The 18,370-nt window shown below is 44.9% G+C and overlaps 1 protein-coding gene across 1 annotated transcript in view; it reads left to right on the forward strand.

Annotated features, from left to right (window-relative positions):
* Positions 1–18,370, forward strand: part of LOC137531888 (putative N-acetylated-alpha-linked acidic dipeptidase) — a 217,217-nt gene that overhangs the window by 14,305 nt on the left and 184,542 nt on the right. The window contains exons 2-3 of the mRNA XM_068251892.1: positions 5,265–5,464; positions 13,798–14,083. Of these exons, the coding sequence (XP_068107993.1) occupies positions 5,265–5,464; positions 13,798–14,083 (486 nt within the window). The remainder of the gene's footprint in view (positions 1–5,264; positions 5,465–13,797; positions 14,084–18,370) is intronic.

An 18,370-nucleotide genomic window follows, 5' to 3' on the forward strand; every position in this document is an offset into this window, starting at 1 on the left:
CCCGTATAAAAAACCTCAAGGGGAATGAGCTGTACTGGGTGGCCACACTACTAGACCCTCGGTACAGGCACAAAGTGGCGGACCTGTTACCAACTCACCGGAAGGTGGAAAGGATGCAGCACATGCAAAACCAGCTGTCAACTATGCTTTACAATGCCTTTAAGGGTGATGTGACAGCACAACGCCAGCAAGGTACCACTGCCACTAATCCTCCTCCCGTGTCCACGCAGTCAAAGACAGGACGCTCCAGCGATCTCATGGTGATGTCGGACATGCGGACGTTCTTTAGTCCAACGCCTCGCCGTAGCCCTTCCGGATCCACCCTCCACCAACGCCTGGAACGGCAGGTAGCTGACTACCTGGCCTTAAGTGTGGATGTAGACACTGCTGTGAACAGCGATGAGGAACCCTTGAACTACTGGGTGCGCAGGCTTGACCTGTGGCCAGAGCTGTCCCAATTTGCCATCCAACTTCTCTCCTGCCCTGCCGCAAGCGTCCTGTCAGAAAGGACCTTCAGCGCAGCTGGAGGCATTGTCACAGAGAAGAGAAGTCGCCTAAATCACAAAAGTGTTAAGTACCTCGCCTTTATCAAAATGAATGAGGCATGGATCCCAGAGGGCTGCTGCCCGCCCCAAGACTAAGTCAGTCCCCGCACACACAGCATCTCTGCCTGCACGCCGTGTGACTGGCTGCCTGGGCTGCCCCAAGAAGACTAAGTCGCTCCCAGTCCCTCCACACAGCATGTCTGCCTGCAGGCCGCTTGACTACCTTCTCCGCCACCACCAACAGGGTCCGGGACTCCAGGCGGATTGCTGAATTTTTTAGGCCGCTGCTAGCAGCGGCCGCTGTAATAATTTTTCTGGTGCGTGTACATGACTGCCTAATTTTTCTGGCTGCACTGCGGGCAGCTGCAACAACAAAAGAAAAGGCATGTACATGCGCCCATTCCCCTTCGTGATCATTACCTTGCCGTGGTGAAGGGGCTTGCATATCACAATGAAGCAATGACCGGCGCCTAGATGAGTGTCTCGGGGGGCACACAAAAGATAATAAGGTCGTTGCTTCATTGTGGTCAGACCAAATTTGATCAGCTGGACAGTCACTGTTCTGTCATTCAGCTACATCAGCCAGGCGACCATATGGGCTGTAAAGCCACCAAAACCTGCACTCTCGCCATGGTGCGCACCAGTCCAGCACGGCCATCACTACACAAACAGCTGTTTGTGGTGCGTTACACGGTGAGTTTGGTGTGTCAGTGTGAAGCAGTACCTTAATTACACTACCTGATTGATGTATACACATGCAAGATGTTTTAAAGCACTTTAGGCTTGTCACTTAGCATTCAATGTGATTTCTGCCCTTAAAACGCTGCTTTGCGTCAAATCCAGATTTTTCCCTGGGACTTTTGGCATGTATCCCACTCCGCCATGCCCCCCTCCAGGTGTTAGACCCCTTGAAACATCTTTTCCATCAGTTTTGTGGCCAGCATAATTATTTTTTTTTTCAAAGTTCGCATCTCCATTGAAGTCTATTGCGGTTCGCGAACTTTAACGCGAACCGAACGTTACACGAAAGTTCGCGAACCCGGTTCGCGAACCTAAAATCGGAGGTTCGGCCCATCTCTAGTAGTGAGTGACAGGGACCCCCTTTAGATAGTGAGTGACAGGGACCCCATTTAGGTAGTGAGTGAAAGGGACCCCCTTTAGGTAGGGAGTGAAAGGGACCCCCTTTAGGTAGTGAGTGACAGGGACCCCCTTTAGGTAGTGAGTGACAGGGACCCCGTTTAGGTAGGGAGTGACAGGGACCCCCTTTAGCTAGTGAGTGACAGGGAGCCCCATTTAGCTAGTGAGTGACAGGGACCCCTGTTTAGGCAGTGAGTGACAGGGACCCCATTTAGGTAGTGATTGACAGGGAGCCCCGTTTAGCTAGTGAGTGACGGGAAGCCCCGTTTAGCTAGTGAGTAACAGGGACTCCCGGTCAGCTAGTGAGTGACAGGGACCCCGTTTGGGTAGTGAGTGACAGGAGCCCCCCCTCTAGCCGCCGCCGCTCCCCCCTCACCTCGCAGCCAGCAGACCTCAGGATCAGCGGGCGACCCGACCAGTAAGAGCGGGCGCCGGACGCACCCGCTTTGTATGCGGAAGTGATGTCACTTCTGCATATCAGTGCGGTGTGCTAGGTCCTAGCGTCCGCACTATTGGTTGTCGCCTGATCGAGGTCTGACGTGCTAGAGGGAGAGGGAGAGGGGAGCGACGGCTAGAGTGGGGGAGCAGTGGCCAGAGGGGGTGAGCGGCGGCCGAGCGGAGCCTCTCAGAGACAGGCGCCTGGGTGCAATGCACCCACAGCACCCGCCCAGGCGCGGCCCTGCCACCCACAATGCGGTGACCAATCATCACAACCTGGGGGAGAGAACACATCAGAGCATATGTATTAGATACAATTAAACATCTTTACAAAAAACATTTCGGATGAAACATATCATTCAGTCCTCTAGGGGTTATTGAATCCAACCTCCTCATCCATCTTGCCTCTTTTTGTAACAGCAATCTATCCCTATTTCCCCCTCTAGTGAGTGGAGGTACATGGTCCAACACCATCCATTTGAGCTGCGACACACACCATGTCCATGGGCATGGAAATGTCTGCCCATTGGTGTGTGGCTGCTCGGCTTGAATAGGTCAGACCCTCGGATAGAGCCTCTGTGTTCCTGTATTCTTGTCTTTACATCCCTTGTGGTCTTTCCCACATATAACAATACACAGGGGCACTTCAGTGCATAAACCACAAACTCGCTGCAACACGTATACATCGACTGGATATAGATTGTTTCACCCGAATATGGGTGTCACACATGATCCTCTTTGATAATCGTGCCACAGCAGTCGCAGTTCATGCACAGAAATGTTCCCCTTTTCCGTGTCAATTTGCTCATCTCAACACATCTCTCTGACAGATAAACCTTACTGACCATATTTTTTATGGTCCTCCCTCTCCTGAACGCAAACAACGGGGGTTCCTTGAACACCTCTCCGTACACTGGGTCCTGTTGTAACACTGGCCAATATTTATTGACCACCTGTCTAACTATACCTGACTGACTGCATTATGTTTGGACAAATGGGATCCGTTTAGAGATTTTATCAATTTTGGGTTTCCCCACCAACAAGGATTCTCTGTCAATCCTGCCCACCTCTGTCTTTACTCTATCCAGCATTTTGGGGTCATACCCTTTGGAGATAAACTTTCTCACTAGCTTGGCCGCTGCTGTCTGATACCCCTCCTTGGTGGACGCTATCCTCCTAGCTCTCGAAAACTGCCCCTTCGGTATGGCTATGATCACACTCCGGTTGTGGAAACTGTCAACACGGAGCAGGTTGTTATGATCTGTCGACTTAGTGTACAGATCTGTACACAACCCCTCCTATGATACAGAGATGGAAACATCCAAATACTGTATTACTCTATCTGAGTATTCCATGGTAAACTTGATTGTCGGATGAGCTGCATTAGCCTCATTCAACATCAGTTGTAGCTTATCTACCTCTCCCTGCCATACAATCAAAATGTCGTTGACAAATCTGTAGTATCCAACAATCTCGTTGCAATACTTTGCAATACTTTTCATTTGCCACAGGGAACCCCATGCTCGTGCCTTGTTTCTGCAAATAGAAATCATTTTCAAACTTCAAGTAATTGTTCACTAATACCATTTTCAAACAGTCGAGCAGAATTAGCCATCGTTTTCTTCAATATACTTCATACCCTCCTCATGCAGTATTGAGGTAAACAAACTCTGTACATCAAGCGTTGCCAATGTTAACCCTTCAAAGTTGACATTGAAACCTTTCAACCTCTGCAGTAAGTCAGTGGTGTCTTTCAGACACGTAGGTATCCCCCTGACAAGATCCTGCAAGTAATGACCAATAAACTTAGACAAAGGGTACAACACCGACCCAATAGCCGAAACTATTGGACGTCCCTGAGGCTGGGTCAAGCTTTTATGAATCTTGGGCAATAAGTATAACAGTGACACTTGTGGATGTTCTACTTCTAGGAATTTAGCAGTCCCCTTTGTGATCAAACCTAGTAACAAGGCCTCCTGTACCATGTGTTGCAGCGAGTTTGTGGTTTATGCACCGACGTACCCCTGTGGATTGTTATATGTGGGAAAGACCACTCACTAGAGGGGGAAATAAGGATAGATTGCTGTTACAAAAAGAGGCAAGATGGATGAGGAGGTTGGATTCAATAACCCCTAGAGGACTGAATGATATGTTTAGTCTGAAATGCTTTTTTGTAATGTAAAGATGTTTAATTGTAACTAATACATATGCTCTAATGTGTTCTCTCCCCCAGGGCATGATGATTGGTCACCGCACGGTGGGTAGTGGAGAAAGGGAACATGTCGTATCCCTGGGGCAATGAGTCACTGTAGAATAAGGCTTATACAGTTGTATTGTTGTATAAGTGATTATACTTAATGTATGCTGATGCTCATGTTTACTCATGTGTTTAGCTGGATAGACATGTCTATGTGTAGTGCCCAGTAAGAGGTTTTTGGACTGACCCTGCGGGGTTAATTGGATTTTGAACTGTGACATCACCCGGGTCAGCTGACCTAAAGGGGTCTCCTAATGATGGGTGTGGTGCACTATATTCATGTTGTACATAAAGGTTTGTGTGTCATGGGTTGTTTGTACACTTGAGAAAGGGGGTAACCCCGAAACATGTTCTGTTTTGCTACCTGCAAAAGAAACGCAAGTTTATTATCGCCTTTGGAGTGCTGACCTCAATCTTTATATTACATTGTCTACTTTGTGGATTGGTGACCCACGGAGGATCGTGCACCGACAGATCAGGTGTGTGAAGCCTGGGTGGGTGAGTACTCCAGTACCTTGACTGTCCGGGTCTAACACCAAATCAATGTGTGCTGTAGTGTTTTATTTATTTATTTATTTTATAAATAGTGCTGTGTATAATATGGCAAGGCTAAAAATTAAAATTAGGCCTAACACTGTACGATACCTCATGCCATACCCAAACAATAGGCTTTAATAATTTTGAAGTGCAGTATTTAAAAACAAATGAAGGCAAACATACTTACTGTTATGCACTGTTAATATAGCTTTGTGTATTCTGCAATGCCGTTTTTTTTTTTTGGGGGGGGGGGGGGGGGGGTTGCTTGAGAATTCTGGTTTACTGAGTTATGGATAACTGAGACTTTACTGTATTTGTAAAACAATTATTGCTTTCTCTTCTTCAATTAGTACACAATGCATCGGACAAAGGTTCTGGGATTGACAGCTGGAGGTGTGACTCTCCTGGTGATCGGAATTCTCATTGGACAATTTGCCATCAGTCCAAAACTACCTATTTGGCTGCAAAGAATGAGCAAAGATGGAGACCCTGAAATCAGTCGTCAACTTCAGCAAGAGATTAAGGCTGAGGAAATCCACAAAAACTTGAAGTACGACCATAAGGCTTTTTTGATTTTGCTTGTTCAATTATAAAGTGAAGCTGTCAGGAAAGCATAATAAAAGCTAATCCACTTGTCTATAAAAATGCAAGCTCTGGGATGTTTTAATATTCACTGCTGTTCATGGAAAAGACAAAACACAGAACATTTATAACGCGCTTTTCTCCTGGCAGACTCAAAGCGCCAGAGCTGCAGCCATTAGGGTGTGCTCAGTAGGCAGTAGCAGTGTCAGGGAGTCTTGCCCAAGGTCTCTTTGCTGAATAAGTGCTGGCATGATGAGGTGTGCAAGTCCTTCAAAGATCTCTAGCTGCATACTTAATTCAGGTCAGGGGCTTATTAAATTTTAAATGCCAACATCATGTTGAGTGCCCCAGAGCTTCTACCTTTAAAAACAACAAGTCAGTTATATCACCTGACACATTTTGGCCTTTTACATTTCATACCAATGTCAGTTTCAATTCACTCAGTCCCTGTATGGTTTAATATTTGAAAGGTTCAGTGTATACTGTACATAGATCAATGTCTGTATGAGAGATTATTCCTGTCATAAAATCTCAGCAATTCTTCCAATGATTATAAAATTCAATCACTTTATTAAATTTTAGTTAAAGCATATACATGACGAGACACTAGGAATTATAACAGCTGGCAATCATAAACCTCTATATACTATAATACTTCTGATTTGTTATTTAAATGACATCAGCAACACACAAAGGGCTTGATTCACAAAGCGGTGCTAACTGTCTAGCACGGGTGTGCTAAACAGTTAGCACGGCAAGTGCCGTTCGCGGACTTTTGCGTGCACAAAGTGCCGCGATTCACATGCTAACTGTTTAGCACACCCGTGCTAGACAGTTAGCACCGCTTTGTGAATCAAGCCCAAAATAAGCAGACACATTAGCAGACAGGAGCAAGAATTCACGCACACAATCAGTTTTTCCAGCAAAAAAAAAATTAATTTTCTTTTTTCCTATTTTTTTTTTAATTAGTGTTTTGTGCTGAAAGAAAAATATTATAGTAATTAATGTTTCTCTTCTCAATACAGCAAAGTCCCCAGCAGGGCCGGACCGAGGCAGAGGCGAGAGAGGCTCCAGCCTCAGGGCGCAGTGTAGGAAGGGGCGCAAAATTCACTCATTCCCCTATTGTGTTTGAAGCAGAGAGAAATAAGAAAAGGGGATACATGGCAGCGACTGCAAGCCAGATAACTAGAGATTAAGGTGTTGGGTGTTCTGGGGTGCCTCTTAGTCTAATAGCAATCAGGGTGAGACGGCTGGGGTGGAAGGGATAGAGGGCATACTTTGGTGTCTCAGCCTTGGGTGCTAGCGGACCTTTTCCCGTCTTTGGTCCCCAGTATCTGGCACTGATCGCCTGATGCTGGATACATGTGTTTGCTGGTTGCTTGCGCAACTGGCTTAAAAAAACACAAACTTACCCCCCGTGTAGCATAAAGTACTCACTGAGTGTCCAGCGCTGTCTTCTGACCCTCCTGTAGCTCCTAGCAGCTGTCCGGCATCCTCTGTGCGCAGCTCCAATGTGTCACCTGACCCGCTGGGATCCGTGCATGGATGCTGGAAAGCAGCTAGCAGCTACAGGAAGGTTAGAAGACAGTGCTGGACACTGACTCAGTGAGTATTTTTTGCCCTGCAAAACCCCCCAAGCATAGTCCCCATTATCCCTCCAGGCATGCCGGTTAGTTGAGACTTCCAGAGTCCTGGATTTAGAGCTGGTCCACACTAGGTCCGGAAACGTATCCGTGGCTGCGTTTTTCAAACCTGATGAAAAACGGAGTCCCGGATACTAATGTTTAAAATAGCAGCCAGCCTCACCTAAGTAAAAAACGGATCCATCTGCGTTTGCGGGGACCCGTTTTCAAAACCTGAACGGAAGGTCCGGACCTGCTGCATTTTCATGCAACGGATCAGGACCACGGATACACGCAGGGGTAGTGAAAAGCAATGAGAAAAAACGCAGAGCACTACACACAACCCGACCCACACCTGCAGAGCACTACACACAACCCGACCCACACCTGCAAAGCACTACACACAACCTGACCCACACCCACAGAGCACTAAACACAACTTGACCCACACCGCAGAGCACTACACACAACCCGATCCACACCTGCAGAGCACTACACACAACCCGACCCACACCCGCAGAGCACAACACACAACCCGACCCACACCCGCAGAGCACTACACACAACCCGACCCACACCTGCAGAGCACTACACACAACCCGACCCACACCTGCAAAGCACTACACACAACCTGACCCACACCCACAGAGCACTAAACACAACTTGACCCACACCGCAGAGCACTACACACAACCCGATCCACACCTACAGAGCACTACACACAACCTGACCCACACCCGCAGAGCACAACACACAACCCGACCCACACCCGCAGAGCACTACACACAACCCGACCCACACCTGCAGAGCACTACACAAAACCCAACCCACACCTGCAGAACACTACACACAACCTGACCCACACCTGCAGAGCACTACACACAACCTGACCCGCACCTGCAGAGCACTACACACAACCCGACCCACACCTGCAGAGCACTACCCACAACCTGTCCCACACCTGCAGAGCACTATACACAACCTGACCCACACCTGACCTAAAGCAAAAATAGGTACCCGAAACCAAACCGCATTTCAATGCAGGCCTCTAACAGGAAGTGAATGATATAACAGGGCATTAGGGGATGAAACCCATGAAAAATACATCAGTGATTGACTTGCTGATAAAAGCAAGTGCTGCTAATATGAGGTACAGCTGAGAGCTGCAACAGGAAGTGAATGATATAGCAAGGGATGAAACCCATGGAAAATACATTAGTGTATGCCTTTGTAACTATAAGGTTATATTATTAGTTCTGAGGCACTATTTGGTTTCCACTGGTTGTGAAATTTCTATTTACACTTTAGCTGAATTACATTGTTCAGGCTTTCAGATGAAGTGGCCCGACCTTTCAGTTTTACAACGTCTTTGGTTCAAAATATTTCATTTCTCAGCTCTTGCAATCATCTGTAAGAGCATTGTGCTTCAAGGTATGCTGCTGAATTATGTCACTTGCTGCTTGACTGAGCATCAAGGTCAGTGTTCAGTGCGGTGACACTGGAAGGTGATGGAGTCCAGCTGATTGTGCTGATCACCTAGATGTTTGCCATTGTTACTGTTTCATTGATAAACGACAGCACGCCCAGGCAAGCACTGGAAGTACAGTAAACGTCCATTGGCACGGGCAGCAGCACATTGCGTTACTCCTGGGAGGTGGAAGCAGAGATTCAATTGTGCAGGGCTTCCTAGACTTTAGTTAGCTGATTCCTGGTCTCTACTGGTGAACAATTACCTTAGGTCTACAACAGAAGTTACAATTTAAAATTACTTTTTAACTTTACATATGTGATTTGTTAGTCATAATTCATTGTGGGTTATGCTTAAAACAAGTTGTTCATTTCTCATGCATATTTATTCCAGCACTGACAGCACAGAACTGTGGCCCATATGCAATTACCGTTTTCTCTTAGGAGATTTTTCATGTTCTCTTTACAATAACTTTTCAGCACCTTGCAATTAAAAAAGTATCAAAAAAATAGGTTAAAAAGTACTATCAAAATTATTTTGAGTATTTTCTTGCATGCTGGTGGTTTAAAGGGCATTTTATTGACAAGTTATGAAAATAAAACTCAGGAGAAAAAATGAATTGCATACTGGTCCATGTTTTTCACAATGAGCAATCCTTGTTTTTCATTGGAGCTTAAAGAGGACCTGAACTCAGAACGTCCTCTCTGCTCTAAAAGATAAGCAACAGCATAATAATCTCTAAAGAAAAATATTTATTAGTTACAGCTGATACAAATCCTGAAATAAATCTGCACCGTTTCTACTTCCTGTTTTCCTGGAAGCAGACATATTATTAACATCCTGTGCTTTCAAATGAGCTAATCTGTCTTATCTGCCATGGCAGTCAGGTGACACAGGGAGAGATCAAATTACAGTTTGTGCTTAGTCGTATATGATGGGGAATTAGGCTAAATTCTCTAAATACATACAGGGTGCATTTCCCTATGTTTTTCTTCTGTCCGATGCAAGAGTTCAGGTCCACTTTAATTATGTCTTTTGTTGACAATTCAAGCTTGTAGCTGAATAGCACGATAGCCCATATGCAATTAACTTTTTCTTCTGAGTTATCTCCCAGGAGATAATTTTCATATTCTCTTTAAAATAACTTTTAAGTATTTTACAATTGAAAAAAGTAGTAAAAAGTACTAGCAAAATGATTCTGAGTATTTTCTTTCTTGCTGGTGGTTTAAAAGGCATTTTATGACAAGGTGTAAAAAATATCACCTGGGAGAAAAGTCAGGAGAAAAATGTAATTGCATATGGGCCCCATTAAACCACAGCAAGCAAGTAAATATTAATAATTTTGACAGTCCTTTTTACCCACCTATTGGTAGTTTTTCACTTGCAAAAGGGACATTACATTTTCAGCTCAAGTATTAAAGGGAACCTGAACTGAGGAAAATTATTTAAAATAAACACATGATGTAGCTGCAAATGAATATTACATACTTACCTCACCGTCAGTTCCTCTCAGAAACTCACCATTTTCTTCTTCCAGTGATCCCTTCCAGTTCTGACAAGATTTTGTCAGAATTGAAATATACCAGTTGCTGTCAGTTATATATCAACTGCTGTCAGTTACAACTGATGTGCAAGGTAATGTCTACGTTTTGATACGGCTCAAGTGGGCTATATTACAGTTTAACAGTGTGCTGACCAGGAAGCTATTATGGGGTAATGGCCATTTTCAAAATGGAGGATGGAGAATTCTATTGATCACAGTGGACAAATGGGACGCAGGAGAGGAGAAAGAGATTGATGAGTAGACTACACAGGAGGTAAGTATGCCCTGTGTATGGTTATTTTGACTTTTCAGTTCAACAACAACAACAAATAACATTTGAAAAGCGCTTTTCTCCCATGGGACTCAAAGCGCATAAGCATGGCTCCGACCATCGTGGTACAGAGGAAGAATTTTATAAGTCCGGAAATGCCAGGCTAAACAGGTGGCTTTTCAGTCTGGATTTGAATAGCTCCAGGGATGGTGCTGTCTTTACTGGGTGTGGCAGGGAGTTCCAAAGAGTAGGGGCAGCATGACAGAAGGCTCCATCTCCAGAATTTTTGAGGTGCACTCTGGGAGTGACCAAGTTTATAGAACTTGCTGATCTGAGGTTGTGAGAGGTAAATAGGAACTATAGTGAAAATAACGTAATGAATAAAATTGCTTATTTTTTACAATATTTATTTATCATGTATTTAGTCAGTGTTTGCCCATTGTAGAATCTTTCCTTTCCCTGATTTACATTCTGAAATGTATCACAGGTGGCCAGTGGCGTAGCTAGACATTATGGGGCCCAACAGCAACATTCTTGTGGGGCCATCTTATCTAGACACTCTTGAGCAATGCTTCCTGTCCCTACTCTATGAATATGAGTTGATTGGTCAATTTACATTCTGAGGCAATGCACACTATGTATAGTCCATGAGCACCGAGACAAGGTCAGAGGGTGGAGCAACAAAGCAAAGTTAATAGTGAACACATCAAGTACCTCCTGGACCCCCTCTTCTCCAGGGCCCCATAGCAGCTGCTGTGGCTGCTATGGCTATTGCTATGCCCCTGCAGGTGGCAACATCTTTAGTCCCGCCAGGTGATCTCTGAGGATTGTTTGTTTTGGATAGGTATATGCACAGAGGGAGATACTGCTTGCTTGGCAGTTGGAAACAGCTGTTATTTCCCACAATGCAATGAGGTTCACAGATTGCAAACTGTCAGGACCACGGCGCTTACATCACACTGCAGGTGTGGGGAGTTCACCACAATATCAGCCATACAGATGTCTCTGATGATCTATTTGAGAAAAGGTAAAGATTTCTTGTGGAAAGAATTGGCTACTGATCGGGGTGAAGTTCAGTCCTGGGTGAAGTTGTCTGCAGTGGGTATGAGTTATGGTAACCGTAGACATGAGGCAGTGACTACCAGAGCTGGCTATGCTCTTATCTGTAAAAGCTGTAAGCTACTGCCACCTGAGGGTGAAAGATCGATTGACAGATTTTGTTCATTTATTCATTGTTCTTATTTCTTGATTGCAAAACACTGTCTCGCACCCCTCACCCATTGCTTCCTTACTGCACACTGATCAGGGGCACTTGCACTGCCATATTTTAATGTCTCACCAAGGTCAGGGCCGGATTTGTACCCTTTACTGCCCTAGGCCACTGTCACCATCCATCCCCCCTTCGGTATAGGTAGAGAGATGACCCCTCCCCCTTCCCTCCAGTATAGGTAGCCAGATGACTCCCATAATCCCTCCTTTTCCCACCCCCTTCAGTATAGGTTGCCAGTTCACCTTCACACCGTAGCAGCCATCAGTGTCACTCACTTCTCTGCTTGTATTCACTGCAGAAGCTTCATCTTCCTTTCCCTCTCCAATGCTGCCCAAGTCCATAGCCGCTGGCCACAATGCAAACATGCACAGAGAGCAAGGTGCCCTGCTGCTCAGGCCACTGGCAGCAGAGTACCATGGTCAGGCGCTTGCCTGACCCCCCTGCATTGCAGCATTAGCAAGCTTGCACCAGTTTAGCCTGCTGTTTTGGTGCCCTTGCTCCTGTGGTGCCCTAGGCCATGGCCTAGGTGGCCTTGCCCTAAATCCGGCCCTGACCAAGGTTCATCTGTAGTAACGGGAATCCTTTGGAAGCAAATGCACATAAATGGAGGCAGAGCATTCTATTTTAAATTTGCTTTAAAGGCTTTTTGAATTGAGAGTCAGTGAGATATACATAGATGCTGCTTCTGGTCAGAGCACTGTGGGCAGAGGATGAGGACAGGAGGGTGGCATACTGTAATCAAAGAAGATATACAGAAGAAAAGAGAACTTGAAATAGACAAGGTTTATGATTCTGCATTTCAAAGACATACTTGTTTAATGCACTAAAGCATTTTTTCAAAATTATGGTAAATACATAAGGAGTCATAAATTACCCATTTTACCCATTTCTGTAGTTGGGGGTCATGGTCAGATTTTTGCATGGGGAGGGCATAGCATAGGGGAACTGATACCCACTCCTGCTACTGGACATGGGAGAGGAGACTGCAAATGAAATAGGAATGCTGTAAATGAGGGTCAACACATGAAAGAAGTTAGCTGCAGGCTGAGGGGCCTGTGAATGGAAGGGTATTGCACATGTAAGGGTAGCTGATGCACATGGAAAGGGGGAGAACTGCATTTGGAGGGAGAAGTGATGCAATACAGTTGTGTTAGACAGGAAAAGTATAAATCAGATCCTAGTGAGGAGGTGGTTATTTTGTTGCCGAATTAAAGAGAAACCGTGACCAAGAATTGAGCTTCATCCCAATCAGTAGCTGATACTCCTTTTCCCATGAGAAATCTTTTCCTTTTCACAAACGGATCATCAGGGGGCTCTGTATGGCTGATATTGTGGTGAAACCCCTCCCACAGTGGGGTGTCAGAACCATGGTCCTGACAGTTTCCTGTCTGTGAACCTCACTGCATTGTGGGAAATAACAGCTGTTTACAGCTGGGTCCAACTGCCAAAAAAGCAAGCAGCATCTTCTTCCAGTGACATCACATGCCAGCAGTAAAAATGTCACCATGTGGTAAATGTCAGAATTTAAACCAGGGCGAGGAAAGATTTTACAATGGGAAAACACTGACTAAATCATTTATAGATAAGTATTGTAAAAATGAAGCACTTTTTTATTACATTACTTTCACTGGAGTTCCTCTTTAAAGTGATAACCACATAGAACAAGTCCAACCATAATTTTACTACTACGGTACCTCTTTCTGGGCACCACTGTTGGGGAAGCGTTGTAACTGATTGTGTTATTCTAACTCGCTGCATGCAGGCTTTGTGTTAAAATCTATGTCCAGTCTCCAGTGTAGTTCACACTCATTATAACTCGAGTGTTATGCAACTGACCATTGTGAGACTATCCTAAGAAAGTGAAAGCCTTGTAGCTGATTCACACACAGTGGTAAAGCCATTTTCAGATTTTGAAGAAAGCAAGATGGCAGCCACCATGAAATAGAGACAAGACATTCTGCAGCTCTGTCCATAAAGGTTAGATGGCACTGTGTTTTATTAAAACAATGGTATTCAGGCATGTAAAATGTAGCAACATCAAATTGAGACATATTTATCACAAGTTAGCCTTGGGCAGTCAGTAAACATAATTTCCGTTGAAAATAATTGCAACGCATTTCTTTGCAGGTTTTTTGCCGGCAAGCCCCATATCGCAGGCAGCGAAAGGGATGAAGAGGTGCTAGCTAATTATATATACAAGACATGGCAATCGAGTTTACATGGAGCAAGGACATACAGTTATACAACTCTCCTCTCTTACCCCAATGCAAGTGATCCAAATTATGTCTCCATCTTGTCTGATGATGGGGAAAGTGAGATATCACAAAAAACTGAAAAGATTCTTACTCCTGACCAGAATGACTCCACCGTGGTCCATCCCTTCAATGCCTACTCACCATCTGGCGTGATTGTGGTAAGACATTTACCAAATACAGAAAAACATATTTAGGGCCGGTTCACATTACAAACGCGGATGGCCACGCATGTGGAATGCAACGCGTACAAACGCACGCCATCTGCGTTTGTATGCGTTGCGGGGCTGATCCCATCACTGAAAAGTGAATGGGACAGCCGCACGTTTTTGCTAAATCTGCGTGCAGCATGCGTTCCCGGACCGCACAGGTCCGGAACGCATGCAGTGTGAACACCAGACAGTGCACTCTATGCACTGTCTGATGTCGTGCGTGTCGGGCCACCCGCACGCGTTTCCAAAACGCGGCTGGAAACGCGTGTAGTGTGAACAGGCCCTTATTGTAACTGCAATGCTTAGGGAGCTGGTTATTTAGAAATATTTGTGTTGATAGATTTAATACATGTCTCAATAAAACCAAACGTGTTTTTTTATCACTAGTAAAGATTCCTTGTAAATGTATGCATGCGTACCTGCAGAAAGGGCACTGGGGAAATTTTGGCACCGGAAATAGCCACTAGTAGAATATAGGTGACTGATAGGGCAGTGATAATTCCGATACTAAAATATCAGTAAATATTACCAAAAATTTACCAATGCTAAACCTAACCGTATTCTCACTTGAGCCCACCCTCTACCTAATCTAACCACCCCCCACTGACTCCAAGCCCTAACTGACCCCACTGATGCCTAACCTTAATTGACCTTCTCTCGCCAATACCTAACCCTGACCACCACCCCCATCGATCCCTAACCGACCCCCCCACCGCAAACCCGATGATATGTATGCTGCCTGCACTACAATATACAAAAATATTGGCCAATGCAGAAGTTTGGGTGTCCAACTGTCCATGTTAGAAGCTCCACTATTTGTAGCCACAGTTTTATATTTTATTGGGTGCCTCCGATGTCCAAGTGTCCCTTTATAGCCACAATTAACATGAACACCTATGGGGTGCCCAAACTTCCCTAGTGGCTCCGGCACCCAAATTTCATGTTTCTGTATAGATACACTTTTATCTAGTTTGATATATATAGTACACAATAGTACACAGCAGATACATAAATACAACAGATAATAGTACAACAATCAGGCAACAAGCAAAGACTATTAATAATACTACAGTTCTTCTATATTCTGTTTCCCGTAGTAAAACAATTTATCTTTCTGTTAATTAGAGTGGTTTATACATACACTTGTGATCACACCACATGTACCTTTTGTACAGAGACATCAAATCACATTACTGTATGCTTGGAAAGCTGAGGAGTTCTGGTCCAGAACTTAGAATAGGAGTCAACTATAGAAACAGGAAGAAAAATAATCAGCAAATAGCTGCTATGCTTTTTCTCTGGCCACATTTTCATTGGTCCCTGTTTATTAATAGTTTTTTTTTCTGAAATGTACATACAGTATATCTGCTCCCAACTGTTCACCAAGATCTCCTAAAGGATATATAAAAGTCAAACTTTTTACGGCGAGTTGATAAGTTAAATTAATTTGTAATATTATTTAGCATGGTTTAGGTGCTGTAGGACCAGCTAACGCCCATAGGCGTCAGCAGGTCTTAAATGGATTACCATGGAAACGGCCGCAAACCGGTGTCTCCGCGAACAGCCGGAGAGCTGCCGATCGCGGCTCGCCGGCAAAATGTAAACACGCGGGGAAGAAATCCCCGCTGTTTACATCATACGGCGCTGCTGCGCAGCAGCGCCGTAGGGCAGATCGGCGATCCTCGGCCTCTGATTGGCCGGGGATCACCGTCATTTGATAGGCTGAAGCCTATCCTACAATGCGCAGGACGGATATCCGTCCTGCGCCGCTTACAGGGGGAGGTAGAGGGAGGGAGAGGGACGGAGCGCCGAAAACGCTGCAGAGGGGGGCTTTGAAGAGCCCCCCCGCAAAGCGCAGCAAGCCGGCGGCGATCAGACCCCCCCCCCAGGAGGACATCCCCCTAGTGGGGAAAAAAGGGGGTAAGTCTGATCGCCCTGGCTCTATCCTGATCTGTGCTGCGGGCTGTAGAGTCCACGCAGCACAGATCAGGCAAACCACCCCTGGTCCTTAAGTGGTTAAGTAAATCAATATCTAAAGCTTTAGTTTACCCTCAAAGATTCCTAATTCATTGTCATTAAAGCTGAATATAATAAACTTACGCTATTTTCAAGTTTGATGCAGCCATTCCAGAACAATTCTCTTCGGAAAAGTCAGTCATGTAACCCAAAGATCCCACTAGAAAGCATGTAGCTGCCACCAGCTGGGGGCCCGAATGGTTCGACCGCGAACTTATTCGCGTGAACTTCGGTGGTTCGCAATCACGGCGAACTGCGAACCCCTATACTACATAATTAGGGTCAACTTTGACCCTTTACATCACAGTCAGCAGGCACAGGGTAGCCAATCAGGCTACACTCCCTCCTGGAGCCCCACCCCCCCTTATAAAAGGCAGGCAGCATCAGGCATTTCACTCACTCGTGTGGCTGCAGTAATTAGAGAAGGGAGAGGTGCTTCAGAGACATTAGGGAAAGCTTAGTTAGGCTACAGTTAGGCTTGTTAGGTTGCTCTTTCTTGCTGATACTTATTGCTAAAAAGCACTCCTCATCCTCAACAGCTCTTTTGAGAGCTAATGTTGTTCTTGTGAACTATTTTTTTGTGTGTGTATCCCACAGACACTTGTGTTGCATATACAGCCCTGTCAGTCAGTCTTAGCTGCTGGACCTTGGCCCCTTGGTAATTCCTACTGTGCCAATGCCAGGCCCAGCACATTCAGTGACTACTTGTGTGTGTGACAGGTGCACATTTGTAATAACCATCACTGCAAATACCTACCTGTTGTTCAGTGCATCCACCCACCTACCTACGTGACCGCACGCAGTCACTGCACCTGTTTACGGTACCTGTGTGTGTGTGTGTGGCGTACGTACAAAAAGGGCGCCCGGACAAAAAGGGCGCGGGGTGTAAACTCTAAATAATAATTAATCATTAATAGGGTTTATAAAAATAGTGTGCTATATTTCGTTTACAAATAAGGTTTAACAAAATTATAAATCATTAAATAATGTTTATGAAGTCGGAAATTGTGAAAACGTTAATCTTCCCTGTTTCTAAAGTTAAACTTATAATTACGTTTATGAAAAAAACAATAATATATGTTTAATTGTTATAATTCTATATTATTGTGAATAACCTTCATTTACAGTTTGTTCTTATAATAAAATCTGAAAATATTCTTTATAACGATTATATAAATATAACTACGTTCGTAATAAGTGTTGTAAAACATTAGTAATTATTACTAAAATTTTACTAAAAATATACCTAAGCCTACTCTTACACAGAACCCTCCCTGTACCTATCCCTAACCCCTAGACCCCCCTGTTGGTGCCTAAACCTAAGACCCCCCTGTTGGTGCCTAAACTTAAGACCCCCTGTTGGTGCCTAAACCTAAGACCCCCCTGTTGGTGCCTAAACCTAAGACCCCCCTGTTGGTGCCTAAACCTAAGACCCCCCTGTTGGTGCCTAAACCTAAGACCCCCTGTTGGTGCCTAAACCTAAGCCCCCCCTGTTGGTGCCTAAACCTAAGACCCCCCCTGTTGGTGCCTAAGTAACCCTCCCTGTACCTACCCCTAACCCCTAGACCCCCCTGTTGGTGCCTAAACCTAAGAACCCCCTGGTGGTGCCTAAACCTAAGACCCCCCTTTATTATGTGGATAATAATGTTTTACTAATTGTGGATGCAAAAAATATTTTGCAATTTACGTTACGTACTGATCGCTTTATTTTGTGAATAATAATGTTTTACAAACAGTAAGGGATAAAACTTTAAATAATGTTTTAATTAGTTAAATAAGATAAATATGTTTAGTATTTTTATAAACGTTATTCGGCACGGGTGCATTTTATAAACGTAAATCACCACAAGCACACTTATAAATCATTAAAAATCTCCTGGCGCCGTTTGTAAACGTTATTTATGTCCTGCGCCCTTTTTTCCTGCTCGGCGCCCATTAAACGCTATTTATTATGAGAGTGAATGGCGGCGCCCTTTTTGTCCACTAGCGGCATGCGCCCTTTTTTCCCGCTTCCATGTGTGTGACAGTTGCACACTTGTAATACCCATCACTATACCTACCCGTTGTTTAGTGCACCCACCTACCTACGTGAGCGCATGCAGTGTGATATTTAATACCACCAGTCACTGTACCTGTTCACGGTACCTGTGTGTGTGTGTGGGACAGCTGCACATTTGTAATACCCTTCGACTGCATATGCCTACCTGTTGTTCAGTGCAC

The sequence above is a fragment of the Hyperolius riggenbachi genome, chromosome 9 (genome assembly GCF_040937935.1).
Source record: "Hyperolius riggenbachi isolate aHypRig1 chromosome 9, aHypRig1.pri, whole genome shotgun sequence".
NCBI lineage: Eukaryota > Metazoa > Chordata > Amphibia > Anura > Hyperoliidae > Hyperolius > Hyperolius riggenbachi.